At 39.1% G+C, this 17,994-nt stretch overlaps 1 protein-coding gene and 1 pseudogene across 7 annotated transcripts in view; both read right to left on the reverse strand.

The window, feature by feature from the left end:
• Nucleotides 1-17,994, reverse strand: part of FRY (FRY microtubule binding protein) — a 557,210-nt gene that overhangs the window by 322,573 nt on the left and 216,643 nt on the right. Inside the window, exon 1 of one of the 7 annotated variants that reach the window (XM_054577102.1) lies at nt 2,342-2,690. The exons of the other annotated variants lie outside the window; for them this stretch is intronic. Within the exon in view, the coding sequence (XP_054433077.1) occupies nt 2,342-2,402 (61 nt within the window). The 5' untranslated portion in view covers nt 2,403-2,690. Of the gene's footprint in view, nt 1-2,341; nt 2,691-17,994 lie in introns of those variants that run through there. 7 annotated transcript variants of the gene reach the window in all.
• LOC129073477 (translation machinery-associated protein 16-like) overlaps nt 1-17,994 on the reverse strand; it is a 291,011-nt pseudogene that overhangs the window by 24,518 nt on the left and 248,499 nt on the right.

Here is a 17,994-nt window from a genome sequence, read left to right on the forward strand (position 1 = left end):
AGTAGCAGCCCCCTGTCTAGTGAGGGCATGCACCCTTTCACAGAAATTGTTTTCAGTCTCTTTGTGCAAATATGTGTATGTGCATGCTTTGGGTCACAATACAAAGTGTATTTCCTACTGTAGGTTGCGGTCTACAAGGCTCTTGAGGCTGTGGGAACAGCCATCATGTGCAGATTTTATCTAGTGTTAGGTTCAGGCCTACCCAAATGGCAAACCGAGGTTCCTGACGTACTTTACTAAAACCACTTTTAAGCCAGACATCAGGTCAAGAGAACAGGTTTGAGCAGAGGTTTTTGCAGCTGTGTAGTGGGCACATTGCACAGAGACCCAACCTAAAGGCACAAGGAGGACAGTGCAGGCAGTATGTGTGGGGGCTGCCACCAGAAAGCAGTGCTGGAAGCTGCTCTATTTTGACAAATAAAGGTCAAATAAAGTTTTAGCTGTCCCACTCCAGGATGCCCTTGGAGATAACATGATGAGGGAAGAGACTTGAAGGAGAGTGTAACCCTACATGTGTCTTTGTAAATATAATAAACGTTATATCACAAAGTAATATATGTACACACAGGTACAATGCATGACAATATGCATTTTATTGCAAAAATTATTTATACATGTGTGCAATAATATGCATATACATATGTATAGTATATATGTCATGCTTACCACACAAGACAGATTTCCAGTGTCTATAGTGAGGGATGGACCTCCAGTGCAGGGTATAAGTAGAAGCTCTATAAACATTTGTTGACAAATTAATGAATAAGTAAAATCTTTTATAGTCTGATGAGTTTTTTTGTCAACATCAAAATATTTATTAAATTCCTGGTTCCTATATGCTTATTTATTTAGATGCCAGCTCACATAACAGAAACTATTTTAAGTTTTATTAAATTCTTAAATACTTATGTAACTGTACAATCACTATGTAACATTTCCTTGATACATGACTACTGTATGTTTGTAACTTAAGACACTGATAACTCTACCAGTTCACAGAAACATATTAGTTGTTCTTGATCTCTTGTAAAAGATAACCTTATACATTGTGAGCAAGAAAGGGAATGGGTGAAAAAGGAGTCAAGATACTTACCAGACCATCGGAGTGGTCTGTTCAGTTGAAACACAATGAAAGTATCAGTTCCAAGAGATAACAAACAACAGAAATATGAAATGAAGCATTTCATATAGGTCCTATTTTAATGCAGCATTTTTCACAATGTATAAAACCATAAGTTTTATCTTTCAACTAGTATGCTTGTTATACATTAAAAAGAATCTCTTGAGAGAAAAACAAATGTTCCCTAACACACACTCTACATCATAAACCACAAAATAAGAGGCAAATTAATGATTGATAGAGATTTTATTCCTAGAAAAAAGAGAATGGTATTATATATAAATATCTAATAGTTTTTAATTGGAGATGGTTGAATAGAATAATTAACAAGTAATTCAGTTTCTTGAATCATTGAAAAACAAAATGCTTCTCCTCTATTACAGTATGAAGTTATGCTTTACAATCTACAAGTGAACTTTTCCTACCTTCATTACATTGACATTAAATTGAAAGTTAAACAGTCAATATCCAAGGTGTATGTAATGAACCCCATGCCATGGATGTTTCCTTACGTTAATTTTTTGAACACTGGTACAACATTGACTGCAGGGTTATGCAAGAACTAAGTTACCAGGCTACTGTTCAGATAAAGAAGATGCAGCAAAATGCAATTTGGATCCATTTCATGTTGGTTAACATATGCTATGCTGTTTTTAAATTTATAAACAAAAAAAAACCCATTTTATTCTTTAAATGTTGGAGAAGGTTAAGGCAGAAGCAAAAAAAATGTTTTTGGCCAATTTCAATGTTTCAAACAAAACAAATAGGATATTTACATTACTCATTAGAAGAAATCAAGAATAAATCTTACCTCTACTGTAATATTGAATATAATGGTATTAACTATTTTCCAAACACATAATAGCTATTTTTACTGATTAGCAATTTTTTAGAACAGACCGCCATGCTGAATCTTTTTGTGAAACTTCAGTGCCTGGAAAATTCCATTACATCATAGTTTGTTGTTCCATAAACTCATGTACAAAAAATACCAAATCTTACCCCTAAAATGCTGCAATCCCAAAAAGAAAACCTACAGGGTATTCCTTCTGTCTCTGTATAGCAACATTATAAGTAATAGCTGCCCCCACCCCACCCATTGAAACCTTTGGGAGAACCCTTCCTACACTCAGCATTTAACAACTACTTATCACCTAAACACACACACACCACACACACACACACACGTGCGCGCATACATACACAGTGTTGAGTACCTACCCAGCCCTTTGATGAAGCTGATCACACAGGACCGTCTCCAACACGCCGCTGTTATCTCCATGAGCCAGAAAGGAACCCAAACTAACAGTCTGGAGCTGTTTCACAGACTGTGCTCCCTGGCCAAAAAAACATAATAACAGGCTCCATGATTCTGTTGCTCCCTGACACCAGGAGTGTCTAGGCCACAAGATAGGGCTCTTTTATTTTGGGCCCAAGGTATATTTTTAGTCAGGTGCTGAAGAACTACAGTAGAAGACAAACTAAAATGGGCCTTCCATCCAGGGCAGACTGTTCACACCAGTGGGACAATTTTTAGCTGCACAGTGAGACAGTGATCTACAACTCACAGAGTGCCCGTGTGTCTATATTTATCCACAAGAACATGCGATGCTGACAGATGAGTGAAGCTGTCCAAGCCCTCCAGGCCTGAGCAGTACGCACACAGATTGTCACACACAGTCCATGCATACTGGGCACACATGTGCAACCCACAGATCTAACCCCTGGCTGCTGTGCTCCTGTGACCCAAGAAGTAGAAGAGCAGAGATTACAGGCTGAGAGATAAATCATTGCTCTGGGGACAAGGAGTTCTTGAACACTACAAAAAGCTTAAAACAGCTTCAGTTCTTACAGGCTGAACCAGCAGCTGAGAGTCAGTGAGAAACCTACACCCTTATGGACAATCAGATGCTGAGTATCTGCTGACATACAATACTAGTAAAGGGATGTGATTGCATTTAAGTCTACAATTACACCATTTTAAAAGGCACAACCTAAACTGACTTGTTATAAACTTGATCAGACCAAGGAGACGATTTTGGCAAACATTACGTGTTCCACTTTTAAAAGAAAACAGTGTTAGTCTAGTGAGGAGATTGGAAAGGAAAATGCACAGTTACCTAAAAGCAAACTGCAAGTGTGACTAATTCACCTTTCAATGGGCATTGCCTATGACAGAGGATTTAATGAGGATTGATGAAAATACATTTTTTCACTAATGCAGCTGTGAAGAGCAGAGACAAAACAGCTTTCTATTCTTGATTCACTCAGAGTGGCTGGGGGTTCTCTTTAGCAATATAAGTTGGAATTACAAAACAGCATGATCTGGAGAACTGACTAGTGAACTAACATTTCACAGGAAAGAGAAAGGTGTCCAAATGAACAAAATGAGAACTTAAAGTGATTCAGGCTCGCTAAGGGCAAGCAAAGATGCCCCATGGTTCCACCGTGTCTCATACATTCAGGGCTTATGACACCTTTTTTTTCAAGGGTTGACTGAGGTGCATATGTGTCATTTAGTTTATGTTTTACCAAAAGTGGTCAAAATAATTACAATACAATAGTATGCCTGTGGAGTTATCTGTGTTTTGAGCAATAAGTCTTCTTTTTTGATTCTCCTCCTTCTACATCTAAATTGGAATCTAGACTCATCTGAAAGTTTGCACTTTATCAGCTTCAAGTCTCCAGTGCCATTATTAGACCAACCTTTCAATGATGTGACTGTCCTCCCATTAAAAGAATATTACTTAAAACAGCTTCATAAAAATATTTAACAAGGGTTTTTCATTGTATTTTTTCACTCTTACAGATGCCAGTTACCAAAAACATTTAAGGGAAGTACAAGAAAGAAAAAAGTAGAAAAGAGAACTAGCATTAGTGGGCACAGAATTTGGTTGGGCACCCTGCTTGGACTTTTCATGTATTATTTCACTCAGTCCTCACAGCAACCTCTTAAGGTAGGTGTTGCCATCTCCATTTCAGAGTGGATGACAAAGAATAAAAAGAAGATCACCCAAAGTCATTTAAATACAGGTTTGTCAGACTCCAGAGTCACTACATTTATAATTTTTATTGAGTACTTCCCTTAATATGAACTGGGACTTCTAAACAATGGTAACCTCAGAGTATTTGTCTTAGTATGCATTTAAGGAAAGTCCCCAAATAATCCACTTCTTTATCCAGGCATTTCACACATCCAAAACCCATCTAAACTCCAGAGTGTGCAGGCTCCTTCAATGCCCTCCCAGCTCTGTGGTCCTTGTGTGGCAGCCTGGCCCTCTCTGGTGTGGGAGGCATCCTAAGGGAATGACCCTCACTGTGCTCACCTTTGGATGCCCAGGGCCTAGGAAAAGTTGAATTAATAAATAATAGAAGGTGTCTTTATAATAAAAAAACCATGCCATGGAGTCTACCTATTAGAGCTCAGTCCTTGCTACTGAGTCCTCACCTTACTTCAGCCATGTCTACCCCTTCTAAGGTGGGCATCATTCTAACAATCCTGATTTTTCCTCAGTTTCTGTTAGATAAAAGTGACAAATCACAGGTGAGTAAAGACCCCTAAAGTCAGGCATGCTGATGGTGAATAAGTGACAGTTGTCAGCTGATGGTTGAAAATAACAGCAAAAAGCAGATATACAACTTATGAAGGATAGCAGCCTAAGGATATTTAAGTATAATAAGAGAGAACATTAACACTTCAAGAGCCCCAAAGATACCCATATATTATGGAATCATTAATAATTAATAAATTTGCTGATGGTCTGAATTCATAAGTTATGACAGCATCTTATACCACAGACACACACTGTGAACAGTAAAGTGCAATTTAGAAAGAATTCTATGCAAAATTATAAAATTGCAATGTATTGACATTTCAGGGTTAAGCTTAATGATCAGGAGAAATTTACTCACAGATCGATTGTTCCCTGATGATGCTAAAAAAAGTCATGCATTTTAAACAATATCAATGTAATCTCAATTTAATAAATAAACTGGATTGTTAGCATGTTTGACAGTTCAACAATAACTCTCAAATATTAATTGAATAATGAATATAACATTGATGCTTTCTAGCATTTTAAATAATTAATTTAATTAAAATTTCATCAAATTTTCCTTTCTGTTTAGGTGTGGCCTGGTGAGATGACATGGAAATTTGTTTTTTTTTACTTGCTCATTTTCTTTTATTTTTTTATTTTCTTAAAATTTATAAATCATTTTTATTCTATTACAGTTGTCTCAGTTTTTACCCCTCTATGTCCCTCCAGCCATCCCACTCCTACCCCTTACTGCTACAAACAATTCCCACTCTGTTGTCCATGTCCATGGGTCATTCATACATGTTCTTTATCTAGTCCCTTCTTCTTCTTTCCACCATTGTCCTCAATCCCCATCCCCTCTGGTTACTTTCAGTCTGTTCCATGTCTCCATGCCTGTGGTTTATATTGTTTGTTAGTTTATTTTGTTGAATAGAGTCCACTTACAGGTGAGATCATATGGTATTTGTCTTTCATCAACTGGCTTATTTCATTTAGCTTAATATTCTCCAGTTCCATCCATGTTGTCACAAAAGGAAGGAGTTTCATCTCTCTCTCTTTCTTTCTTTCGTAAATGCAGATTGATTTTATTTTTCTAAATGTCAAAGTTAATTATAAAATATTTAAAACCATTCTAAAGTCTCAGCAATTTAACCAACATGACACCTGCACAGAAATAATCAAGTAGAGCAATGAAATATAATGAGCATTCTAGAGACCAACGTATATATCTGTCTGACAGTATAATATATGATTAAGTTGATATTTCAGATCAATGGGTAAAATAAGGCTTATTCAACAAATAAGGTGCATGGACCACTAATACTTGAAATAAAACAAATATAGAACCCTATTTCACACATTATACAAGAAATATTTGGGGGAGTTAAAAATCAATACATAGAAACTAAGGAGTTTTAGAAGAAAAAAGAACTAATATTTTTCATGGCCTGAAGTAAAATATTCAAACCCAGAAGCTATAAGGTAAATATAGACAATATGACTACATTAAACACTTAACTATATAGTAATATACATATAAAAGAAGTTAAAGAACAAGGAATAGAATAGAAAAGTTTTGCAACAAATCTAAAACATGATTAATAGGTTTTTGTCCTTTTTGGTTTGTTTGTTTGTTTGTTTGTTTAATTTTTTAGGGGAAAAAAGTTCTACAAACCTTTAATCAATAAATGGATAAAGAATATCAAAAAGTCATTTAAAGCTTATTTTTTTTAAAATAATAGAAATAGGCAAGAAATACACTAAAACATGTTTGGTTTCAACAAATAGTAAAGGAACAATTAAAATAACATCATTGTCATAATCAGATTAATGAGTATTAAAAATATTGGTAATATCAAGTATTGGCAACTCGGAAAGGAACTGGGTATTCATAGAAAGTTTTTCTTCATCTTAAAGCAGTCCCTTTAGCATATTTTGCAGTGCTGGTTTGGTGGAGGTGTAGTCTTTTAGCCTTCTTTTGTCTGGGAAACTCCTTATTTCATTTTCCATTTTAATTGAGAGCCTGGCTGGGTAATGCAGTCTTGGTTGCAGGCCTTTGCTTTTCATTCCTTGGAATATTTCTTGCCATTCCCTTCTGGCTTGCAGTGTTTCTGTTGGGAAGTCAGATGCTAGCTGTATTGGGGCTCCCTTATGTGTTACTACCTCTTTCTTCCTTGCTTGCTTTAGGATTCTCTGTTTGTCTGTGATATTTGTCCTTTTAATGATGATGTGTCTTGGAGTGGGCCTCATTGGGTTCCTCTTGAATGGGACCTTCCGTGCTTCCTGGACTTGTGTGACTTTTTCTCTCTTCCAGTTAGGGACGTTTTCCATCATTACTTTTTTAAACAGGTTCTCTATCCCTTCCTCATCCTCTTCTTCTTCTGGTATCCCTATTATACAGATATTATTACATTTGTGGTTGTCCTGTATTTCCCTCAATGCTTCATTCTTTTTGAGTCTTTTTTCATTTTCTTGCTCTTTCTGGGAGCTTTTTTCTACTTTTTCCTCCAGCTTGCTGATTCAATTCTCTGCTCCATCTAGCCTGCTTTTCACTCCTTCTACTGTGTTCTTCAATTCAGAAATTGTATTCTTCATTTCCTCTTGTTTCTTATTGATAGTTTCTATGTCCTTTTTCATGCTGATATAGTTTGCAGTAAGTTCCTTGTAGTTTCCCTGTAGTTTTTGGTAATTCTCTCTGAGCTCATTGAGCTCATTGAGCTTCCTTAGAACTGTTGTTTGGAACTCAGTATCTGATAGTTTACTTGCCTCTATTTCATTTACTTCTCTTTCTGGGGATTCCTCCTTTCCCTTCGAATGGGGCACATTTCTTTGTCTTCCCATTATTTGTGAGACTCTTCTCTCTTGCTTCTGATTCCTAAGTTGATCTGTCTTGATTTCCTGACTTTGTGGTGTGAACTTCTATGGTTGGAGACCGCTGTTTTTACTTCCTGGATCTTCCTCTGATGATGTCAGATGTTGACCCTGTCTGACCTTAGGCAGTCTGTTCTGGACTTTCAGTAATTTACTGTTTGTGGCTGTCTCCTTCTGCTGTTAATCTATTCACTCTGCACTCAGCAGGGCGCCTTAGACAGCTCAGGGCGGGGCGGAGTCCCTCCTGGGGGTGGGGTTATTGGGTCGTCCCCAGCTGCAGCCCTATGGGGGAGGAGTCAGCACTGGGATCCTGCCGGCTGCTCTCTCCATTCTCTCCCCAAAGCCTCCGTCCCCAGACTTTCCTCAAGTTTCTCCAGACCTCTGTGCGACCCCTTTACCGAAGGATCTACTGTCTGTTGCTGCCATTCTGCACTCAGCAGGCAGCTTAGACAACACAGGGCGGGGTGGAATCCCACCTGTGGGGGTGGGGCTATTGGGTCCTTTGACGCTGGGGCCGCTCAGGGGACATGGTCTCTGCCAGACCAAGGTGGCTGCTGCCACATGGGGGAATGAGTCAGCACCAAGATCCCACCGTACTCCCTCAGTTCTCTCCCCAAAGCCTCCTTCCCCAGTGTCTTCTCAGGTGTTTCTAGCCCAGTGTGCCCCTGCCTTTGCCAGAGACCAGGGTAAGTGGCTGCAAATAAAAATTTATGCGTTCGCCCATCAAACAGTTCTTTGCATCTCCAGCCGCCTGTCTCTGGCAGAGAGCAACCCTGCTGCTTTTCTCAGCTGGCTGTTTTCTGTGTACTTTTTGGGCTCTGGTGCTGTGGACTAGAGATCTCTGCTTTTGGTTTAGACCCCGCTCTTCTCAGGGGGATCCCACTGGCCGTTTCAATATCCTTCTGGTGCTGCCGCCCGTGGGTGCCCCGCCCGTCTTCTCAAGTCTCTACTGCACTCCTTACCAGTTAGATTGCACTAAAGCCGATTCTTTTGTCTCCGAAGTTCAAGGCTCCTCTCTCACTACTGTTCAGTTGTTTGTTCGAGGTGATTTCTCCACAATTTAGTTGTAATTCCAGATTGGTCCTGGGAGGAGGTCAGTGTGACTTCCACTCACTCCTCCGCCATCTTGATTCCTTCTCATGACTTGGAAATATTTTGAAGTGCAAATAAAAGTCCAAACATGATGCTGCTACCTTAACAAGCTTAGAAGTTACAAGAAAGTTCTTGAGTGTATTTAGTTTATCTCACTGCCTCAGCAAAGACTGTTCCTAGGCTATGGGCCGACTGATTGTTACATTATTAGGTTGAAGGTTAGTCATGTAACCACTCATTAAATGTAACCTCTAGATTCTCCTGACCTTCCTTTATGTACAGTCAATTCATTCAGTTATATTATGAAAAGCAGAAAATATCCTTTAGCCATACACTCAAGACATTTTTTCCCAGCTTAAAAAAAATCATTTAAAAAAAAGCATTTAAAATGATCATATTGTAACATGACCTATATCATTCAAAACCCTAGGGTGACAAGAAATTTAAGCTGATGATGATTCTTATTTTTTCATCATTGGTATTAAAAATCCAACATTTCTCATGAAACTTTAGAACCAGTTTGTGATATATTTAAGGAAATAGTTCAGTAATGATATGGTCACATTTATTTATGTAATCACATGAATATTAGTCTTTCTAGAAATTTAATAAACACGAGTGTTAAAATACTGTCACAGATATATGGCAGTTACCTTTTTACCATTTTTCGGTGACTTAACATAGTACAAAATATAGTCATTCACTTGTATTAACAAATCTTTTAGAGACAAAAAAAACCTCTGAAGGTGCCTTAAGGGACGAACCAATTAGGTACAACACAAGCAAACATCCCCTGCAGTCCTGCCTCTTCCCTGTGGAGACAGAAGCAGAGAACCCATAAAAGACAATGTGCCATTGTGCCTGGAAGTAATGGCTATCACACAGGCCTCTAGGTGCAGTGGCATTTGCCAAGTGTGTCATTACCTGAAGACACATGCAGCAAAGAAATGAGATGGACCTGCAGATGTTTATTAGGAAGGCCTCTGGGAAAATACCAGTTTGTTTGGCACAGGGTGCCTCTGGAACCAAACCAAGGATAAGGCAGTTTTCTACCAACAGGTGTGAAATGCTTACAACTACAGACCGTCTGAAGCTACAGAGGCTCACTTTAAACCTCCAATATCAGACATTCTCTTATAAATTACTAGATACACTTAAGCCCAGTCTTGGAGAGGGTAACCAGAAGGGATCAGATATTACTGAAAAGGGAAAGTACTTAATGTGTTAGAAATACTTTAAATGCTTTGTCTCCAAAAAGTTTTCTCTGATGATTGTCATTGAACAGCTTTTAATAATCCTCCGCTCTACAATTGTAGTGTAATCCCTAACTGGATCTTTTCCTAGCCTACAGTCTTTTAATTATATTATTTTGCAGAACATCAATCCTGTTTCTTGAGTTCAATTCACTTATGTTGGTGGAAGGGGCCTGACAAAAGCCCAAAGTTTACCCAAAGCTGGGGAGCTCTATAAAAAATACAGGTTCCACTAGAGAGCATTATGTTAAGCGAAATAAGCCAGGGGGCGAAAGACAAATACCATATGATCTCACCTATAAGCGGAACCTAACCAACAAAACAAAGATGCAAGGAAAACAAGACCAGCAACACTGAAAGGAAAAGAAACCAACAGAGACAAGAAGAAGGAGGGAGGGGTGGGTGGGGGAAAAGGAAGGGAAGGGGAAAGTCCATACAGGAAGGACTCATGGACAAAGCCAAAGTGGGGCAGGACTGAGGGAGGGAGATGGGGGAGCAGGGCAGGGGAAAGTGGTGGGAGAAAGGTGGAGACAAATGTATTTGAAAAAATAAATTAATTAATTAAAAAATACAGGTTTCAGGGCCTCAAGGATACCTACAAAACCTGAAGCTCTAAGGAGGCTAGAATATGCCATTTTTGTACAGACTCCTTAAGAGATTTTGATGTGCAGCCAGGTTTGGAAGGTACTGAGGGCCTCTGGGAATATTTAATAATAAGTGATAATTGAGTATCCTGTGAACTATCTCCCCAGACAGGAGGCTGCAGAGGAGTTAAAAATAGTTACCACCATGAACAGAGTTATCAAGCTGGTAACTTCGCGCCTACAGCTTGAAAGATAAAGAATCAGGAAGTAAATTTTAAAACCTAGGGATTCATATATGCTGTCCTTAATTTGTTTCTTACCTTAAATCAGCCTCACAGGTTCCTTTTCTCTGTCCCCAATAGATGTCACAAAATCCATGTTCCTTAGACATAGACTAATGCAAACTGTCACTTCAAGTCTAACATTTTTTTTATATATACAAGGGACGACGCCAAAAAACCTGGAATTATATTCTGGAGGGCGGGTGCCTTATAGTACAGGCTTCCCCAGCTACGTGAATGTTCTAAGAACCCATCTGTATCAATGTAACAGTTGGTGTTGTTGTGAATTTTATTGGAAGACTCAGTAAGTTTTTTTGGAAGACTCAACCCATTTGCCCGTTTCATGATGGGTGATTTACGAGCACACCTGCCCACACTGCGTTGAGTATTCAGCAGTTTTTGACCAAAACCAGCATGACTCTGTGCCCCACCTTCCCTACTCACCCGATCTCACCCTGAGCAACTTTTTGTTTTTGTTTCCCTAGATGAAAAATGTCCTCAAAGGGAAATGTTTTGCCAATGTGGAAGAGGTGAAACAAAAAACGGCAGAAGCACTAAAAGGCATCAAAATCAATGAGTTCAAAAACTCTAATGAGTAGTGGAAAAAATGTCTCGATAGGTGTATTGCATCAAGTGGAGAGTATTTTGAAGGTGACTGAAGTTTAAACACGTGAAAGTAAATATGCAATTTTTAATAAATAAATTCCATTTTGGGGGGTCCCTCCTCGTAATTCAAGGAAGCTTATTTTTTTAGTTTTTAAACCCTCAACAAATTGGATGCAGCAGATCAAGAAGAAAGAACACTATGCTTTCTCCTTGCTCCTAGACTGTACTAGTAAAGGCAAAATTTAACTTGACAGAAAAATAATGATTATAGACCTCAAAATAGCAGTGCTTTTACTATGTACATTTCTATGTGTCGATTTCTCTTTTGGAAATTTCTTTTTTGTATCCTGCTACTTTGCTGAATTCATTTATCAGTTCTAGTAGTTTCTTGGTGGAATCTTTGGGGTTCTCTATGTACAGTACCATGTCACCTGTAAATGAAGACAGTTTTACTTTTTTCTTTCCAGTTTGGATGCCTTTTATTTCTTCTTCTTGTCCAACTGCTGTGGCTAGGACTTCCAGCACTATGTTGAATAACAGAGGTAAAAGTGGACATCCCTGTGTTGTTCCTGATCTTAGGGGGAACACTTGTAGTTTTTTCCCATTGAGTACGATGGTGGCAGTGGATTTGTCATATCTGGCCTTTATTATGTTTAGGTATGTTCCCTTTATTCCCACTTTGCTGGAAAAACTGTATGAAAAACTGTGAATTCCTCATACAGACTTGCACTAGGCCCAGCATTATTTCAGCTTACACTGTTACCACAGCTTGACCATTGTCATAATGTGCACACAGTTTATTGGGCTCAGAGGCTTAATACCCACCGAAAATTCAGAAGTAATTCGAGTGCTGGGAAGAATGGGCTCTATAGCTGAGCAGAAAACTCACCTGGTGAATGTGTGCATGAATTTTTTCTGGGCTTCTTTCTTATTCTGGGAGGTGGTTCTGGAATTGCCTCCCACCTGCTCTGGCCAGCCACATACCACTCCCTTCCTTTGCTTCTTCCACTGTAACTTCACTTTGTGCTTACATGCCTTTTCCCTCCAATCCTGCCAACATATCTTCTCTTTCAAAGACCTTTTGAAAATTTAATTTGTACCATAAAACTTCCCTTAACCAAATAAGAGGGAAACAAATATTTTGCTCACCCACCTACATCCTGGGATGCAACAATCTTGAACTCCCAGATTAGAAATGATGAAATATTGAAATATGCATCTGCACAGATAAAGTTTTCTTACTGTACAATCTCTCAATTTGAGTTATCTCTGTTCTCAACTGTATTTCTTTAAGTTCATCTACTTGCATAATCCTCAGTAAGTCCCTTTTTAGAGTTTGTCCACATGCTGACTTGTCTTCCTGAAATACTGTATGTGTTGGAAATATAATTATAAATTAATTTTAAGTAGCTTTATTTTGCATTGTTCACCCAGAGAACTGAGAATGCACAATACAGTATAGGTGTAAGGTTCACAAGCCGATATTTTACCATGACAAGTTAGATGCATTTGCCTTACTTTCTGTGATGATGTATCATCTGCTATTATTTATTAACTGTTAGCAGAGCACTTGGAGGCATTCTGGAGTAGCTACTGTCATGCTCTGGCAGCTTATAACAGTTAACACAACTTCCAGAAGTTTCCTCAAGGGCAGGGAGGAAGCATTGGGAGATTCTGATTTAAGTTGCCTAATGGGATGGAGTTTGAACTGGCATAACAACAGAAAAGACATGTCAGTGTCCAATCACCTAAGTCTAGAAGAAATATTCTCCTCGAAGGGTTTATGCAAATGTACATGGCCCTGGAAAGCACATTACTCTCCCTACAAGGTAGGAAGAAAAGTGAAATACATGCTCATTATACCTGTCTGTCATAGCAGGGCCAACCATGTATGGCTGTGAACACAATAAAAAGCAGCTAACGGAGATCACCTTGGACCTGTTTCTTATGAGGTAGTATCTTTGGGACCTTCAATGATACATCAGTTTCCTGTGAAAATTACACTACATTTTCCTGGTAGAATTCCATATGTACAAATTGTTAGACAATGCAGATGAAATGACCACAATATTATTCCAAAGCATTCCAGCAGGCTAGGTAGCATTCATTAGACACTTCCTTGTACATTTCAATGATTAAAGGTCATTTGGTCATCTATAGTTTATGTTTCATTGAAAAAATAAAACAAAACAAAACCTTTGTCAACATGTAACCTGTGAAGAACCATGAAACAAGTTCACCAGAGGCTACACACAGTAGCCGCAAATGCCCCTGTGTATTGTCAAGAGAGAACTCTAGTATCACCTTTTAACCTCAACACAAATATCCTATTTAAAGAGCACAGCTTCTATGCAACGTACAATTTCAAAACACTATTCCTTGGACAATTGCCTTTATCTCTCTTTTTAAGCAGCTCACATGAGCTACATAACCACATGTTTCTATCATGCATTAAAATACACAAGCTGGATCTAGGGATGATACAAAATCCTGATAGTCTACCTCAGACAATGGGCTTAAACTTGTTCCGTCCTCTACAACACCTCTACTATGGCCTTACTTTGAGTCTTTGTCATCTATTACTTAGGCTATCCTCACAATGATTCTCTGTACCTGCATGTTAAGCAAAGACCCTCAGAATCAGCTACCTGCTTAAAGACCCTTGGGGACTGCTTGATGCTGTCAGGAGAAAGCCCAGACCCTTCATCAGGTCTTTCAATGCTCCTTACAATCTGACCCAAATTACCTGTGTGTATCATCTGTTACTATCCTTCCGGGACCCTGCCATCCAGCTGTCACTCTGAACCAGGCACTTTCACATCCTCCTGCATTTGCTCATGCTCTTCCCTCTGCCCTCTCCTCTCTGCCCTTGGACTGTTCCTCAAGTTCAAATGTCACACAGCCTCTTAGAACTATTCCTCGGCCTCTTCCCTCCCATAAAGTGGTGAATCACTTTCTCCTCTGGGTGCAAGTATCCCTAGGTCCAAGCACAATGCTTGGCACAGGAAGAATGTGTATTTACTCAGTAGTTTTATTCCCTGCAACTGCCCCAAATCTCCTGCTCAGCAAAGCAGGCCACCTTTGGTTGAAAGCCCACGGAAGGAGGGAGTGCAGCCTGCTGACTCACAGTGTCCTCTACCTACCTTCGTGCCCTGCCTTTGCAGGCATCTAATAATTTATAAGGAGAGAAGCTGGGGGCTGTTGATTCATTCTCAGGACTTCCTCAAGCTGATTCAGGGCATGTCCAGTTTAGGCTGATGCTCTGAGTACGTCCACCTTAATCATCATGACAAAATCTTTGGGTTCTGAACTTTTGTTCTAGTAAGGCAACCAGTTAGTTTCTCCAAATACGAAACAGCAGCATCCCTTGCATGGAAAAAGACCTTGATCAGTAAAGAATTAAATTAACTCAGTAATTTCACTGAGAATGGTGTCCTTCCAATTTGGTAAAATTGGCTGGAAGGTTTAAAAATAAAGTTAAATCAGATCCAGGTAATTTAAATGACATTTAGACAAATATGGACTATATAAGTTAAAAATTTTTATAGAGAGCAATCTTTTGACACTGTTGGTAGATTAAAAACAAAAAACCCATCACAGAACTATTCTCTCAAGTTGGCTGAGCACTACATAAATAAAAAGTTATTTCACTCTCACTTCATTCTGAGTTTCCTGGATACATCTGCCCAGGGATCGGTGAACACAACTGTACAACTTGTGGAAGCCATTCAAAGCAAACAGGTGAGAGTCAAAGAAGGAAAAAACTTCTATCACTTGATTAGATGGTGAGGTATTGCTTGGAGAAAAAGAGCGAAAGACCCCAAAATACAAAGCATTGCTATTGCTTGCTGGGGTCTGAGCCACTGATGAGATAAATGGTAGTTAAGTTTGACCATAAAGCTCCCTCACCTGTCCAGATAATTTTATTCACTCCATCAACATTTAAGTTAATTGACAAGAGCCAGTGTGCCCTGTGCTGTGAAGCATGCTGGGGAAAATGACAATGAATAGATACTGATTCTTAGCCCAGGAGGGACCAGGGCTGGGAAAGCACACTTACACAATGCTGTCACCATTGCGACACTGGAAGTGTGTAGAAAGGGGAGGGGAAGTGGGTGGTCAGAGAAGTCTGCACCCTGAAGGTGACACTTGAACTCATACTTGGGAGAGGAGTTTGACTCGAGTCCAAAAAACACATGCTTCAGGGTTAATCCATGTGACGCTTGCCGAAAATGCTGTCACAGTAGCAGATCTTCATGCTCTGTCTGTTATCAATCTCACTCTGCACAACAGTGAACGTGAAGGAAATGTTTTTCATCTGGGACACCTTCAAATGGTTTACTTTCTGAAGTTCCAGAAACATGCCTTTACCAAAATATCTGTGATGGGGAGTGGTAAAGATCAGATCATCAAGCTTTGTGACAATAATGTCACAAAGAGACTCCAGTATTCTTCAATTGCTGGTCATATTATCTTAATAATGATAATATGACAATTTAATTGTCATATGCAACAATTACCCATTGTCTGAGGTAGACTATCAGGATTTTGTATCATCCCTAGATCCAGCTTGTGTATTTTAATGCATGATAGAAACATGTGGTTATGTAGCTCATGTGAGCTGCTTAAAAAGAGAGATAAAGGCAATTGTTGCATGTCTCTCCAGACATGATAAAACTATTAACTCACAGAGGAATTTAAACAAGCATTAAATAGCTACAGTAATAATAATAATGGCTACCACTTATCAAGCAATTACTAGAGTGAGACTGTAGTCTAAACATTTCATAAACAGTAACTCTAATTGTTATGGCTCTATGGGTAGGTACATATACCTATACATATATGGATAGCAATCATTTATAAAGATATACATTGATACCTTCTTACAGAATCAGAGTTTAAATACCCTGCTCAAAGTTGCATAGCAAGTAGGTGGCTGTGGCAGAGCACGTGTTCATAACTATCCTAAATCATGTGGAAAAAGTAAATCAAACAAGCTTAAATAAATACTTCCTATAATATGTATTACAACCAAAATGAATGAATCTAGTGGTCAAAAAACACATAAGAATAAAAAAGAGACTACAATACAGCAAAGTAAAACATCCTGGTTCCTCCATGTGGAGAAGGCCCAAGTCTAAGAGCCTCAGGTGTGTGCTGCTTCCCGGTGGTATGGGTGCTGCACATCTCCTTACAGGGAACACAATGGAGAACTAGGTTTGCATAATGGGCCTTTCTTCTTTGTGCCACCTGACCAGTGTTGCATCACTTCCTTGTGCAGCAGGGCTCAGTGAAGAATGGGATTAACTTCTGTTTCCATCAAGAAAAAATAAAAGCAAATAACCCAAATGGGATGATTCTCCTGACTCACTCTTCCAGTCTTGATTAACTTTCCACTTAAAATGAAGGAGACAGACTTGAGCTCAAGCTCTGAGCACACATGACTTCACCAGCCCCAGCACTGCCAGTCATGGCTAAGTCTTTGCCATTAGCTTAACACTACCCATAAGAAACATTCTAACCTTCTCTCTATTGTGTGGGTCAACAGCAGAAATTTCATGAAAACACTTAGCTGAAGAAAGCAGCTGAGTTGTCATCTTTTAGTATAAAACACCCAATCAGACGCAGGCTGAAATGGGTGTGCACATCTCAGGAACAGTATTAACAACTTATCTCTCTCCTTTTCCCAGAGCCCAAAGAGCATTTCCATTCTTCTGGCCCAAGAAGTGACAGCCTCTTAGTCACCCCCTAAAACAAAGACCTTGTTCGTAGAACAATATGATATTGAATGAGCTCATTGGGACAGTTTGATGACTTACTTTGTGGATAAGGGACACTTGAGAATTATTGAATGGGTCTTCTATCACGAAAGTATGTACACTTCATGATCACTTAGCTCCTCTGCCTGAACTCATTTAATATTTAAGCACATAATTATATTTAACTTTCAGTCTTTGATTTAACTTTAGGGGAACTTTTTCTTAATTTCTACATCAGATCCATCCAACCCAGGCTCTTTATATCTCAGCATCTTGAAAATGTACACAATAGTATATATTATTCCTTTTACCTTAAAGTGCATTTCTAGCACCACAATGATACTCCCATTCCACCCTTGGTCATGACCATTATTCCAGACTGTGGGTTAGGGACTGAGTCCATTTCTGCATTCCACAGAACTCTCAAACCTACCAAAAACAAATGGTTTGGATACACATGGTCACTAAAACAAATTCAGATGATGACTTTCGTTTCATAATGACCTCTTCATTATTCAACGTGTTTGTGATCATCAACATCAAAAGCACTTGTCACCCAATCCTGTGTATGAAACATGACTCTCAGCACCAACACATCATTATGAGAGCAAAGGCGAAGATCATGCTCAGAGCTGCAGCCAGGGCCAGACTGTCCTGGAAGGTGGTGGGAGCAGAGAGGTCAACAAGGAAGAGTTCTGACTACTCTAACTGGGAAATAATAAAGACTTGGATCCAGGCCTTGGCAGAAGTGATCGTGACCAAGATCCAGATGTGGGATATTTCACGGGGAAAGGAGAGCATGACACATTTCAGCAATGTTGTGAATAAACAACAAAGAAGGTTGAAAAGAACAGTTGCTTGTCTGCAACTGACTGACAGTGAAACC

Source organism: Pteronotus mesoamericanus, unplaced genomic scaffold (assembly GCF_021234165.1).
Source record: "Pteronotus mesoamericanus isolate MK-2021 breed Mesoamerican mustached bat unplaced genomic scaffold, CSHL_Meso_final contig_41, whole genome shotgun sequence".
In the NCBI taxonomy this organism is placed as follows: domain Eukaryota; kingdom Metazoa; phylum Chordata; class Mammalia; order Chiroptera; family Mormoopidae; genus Pteronotus; species Pteronotus mesoamericanus.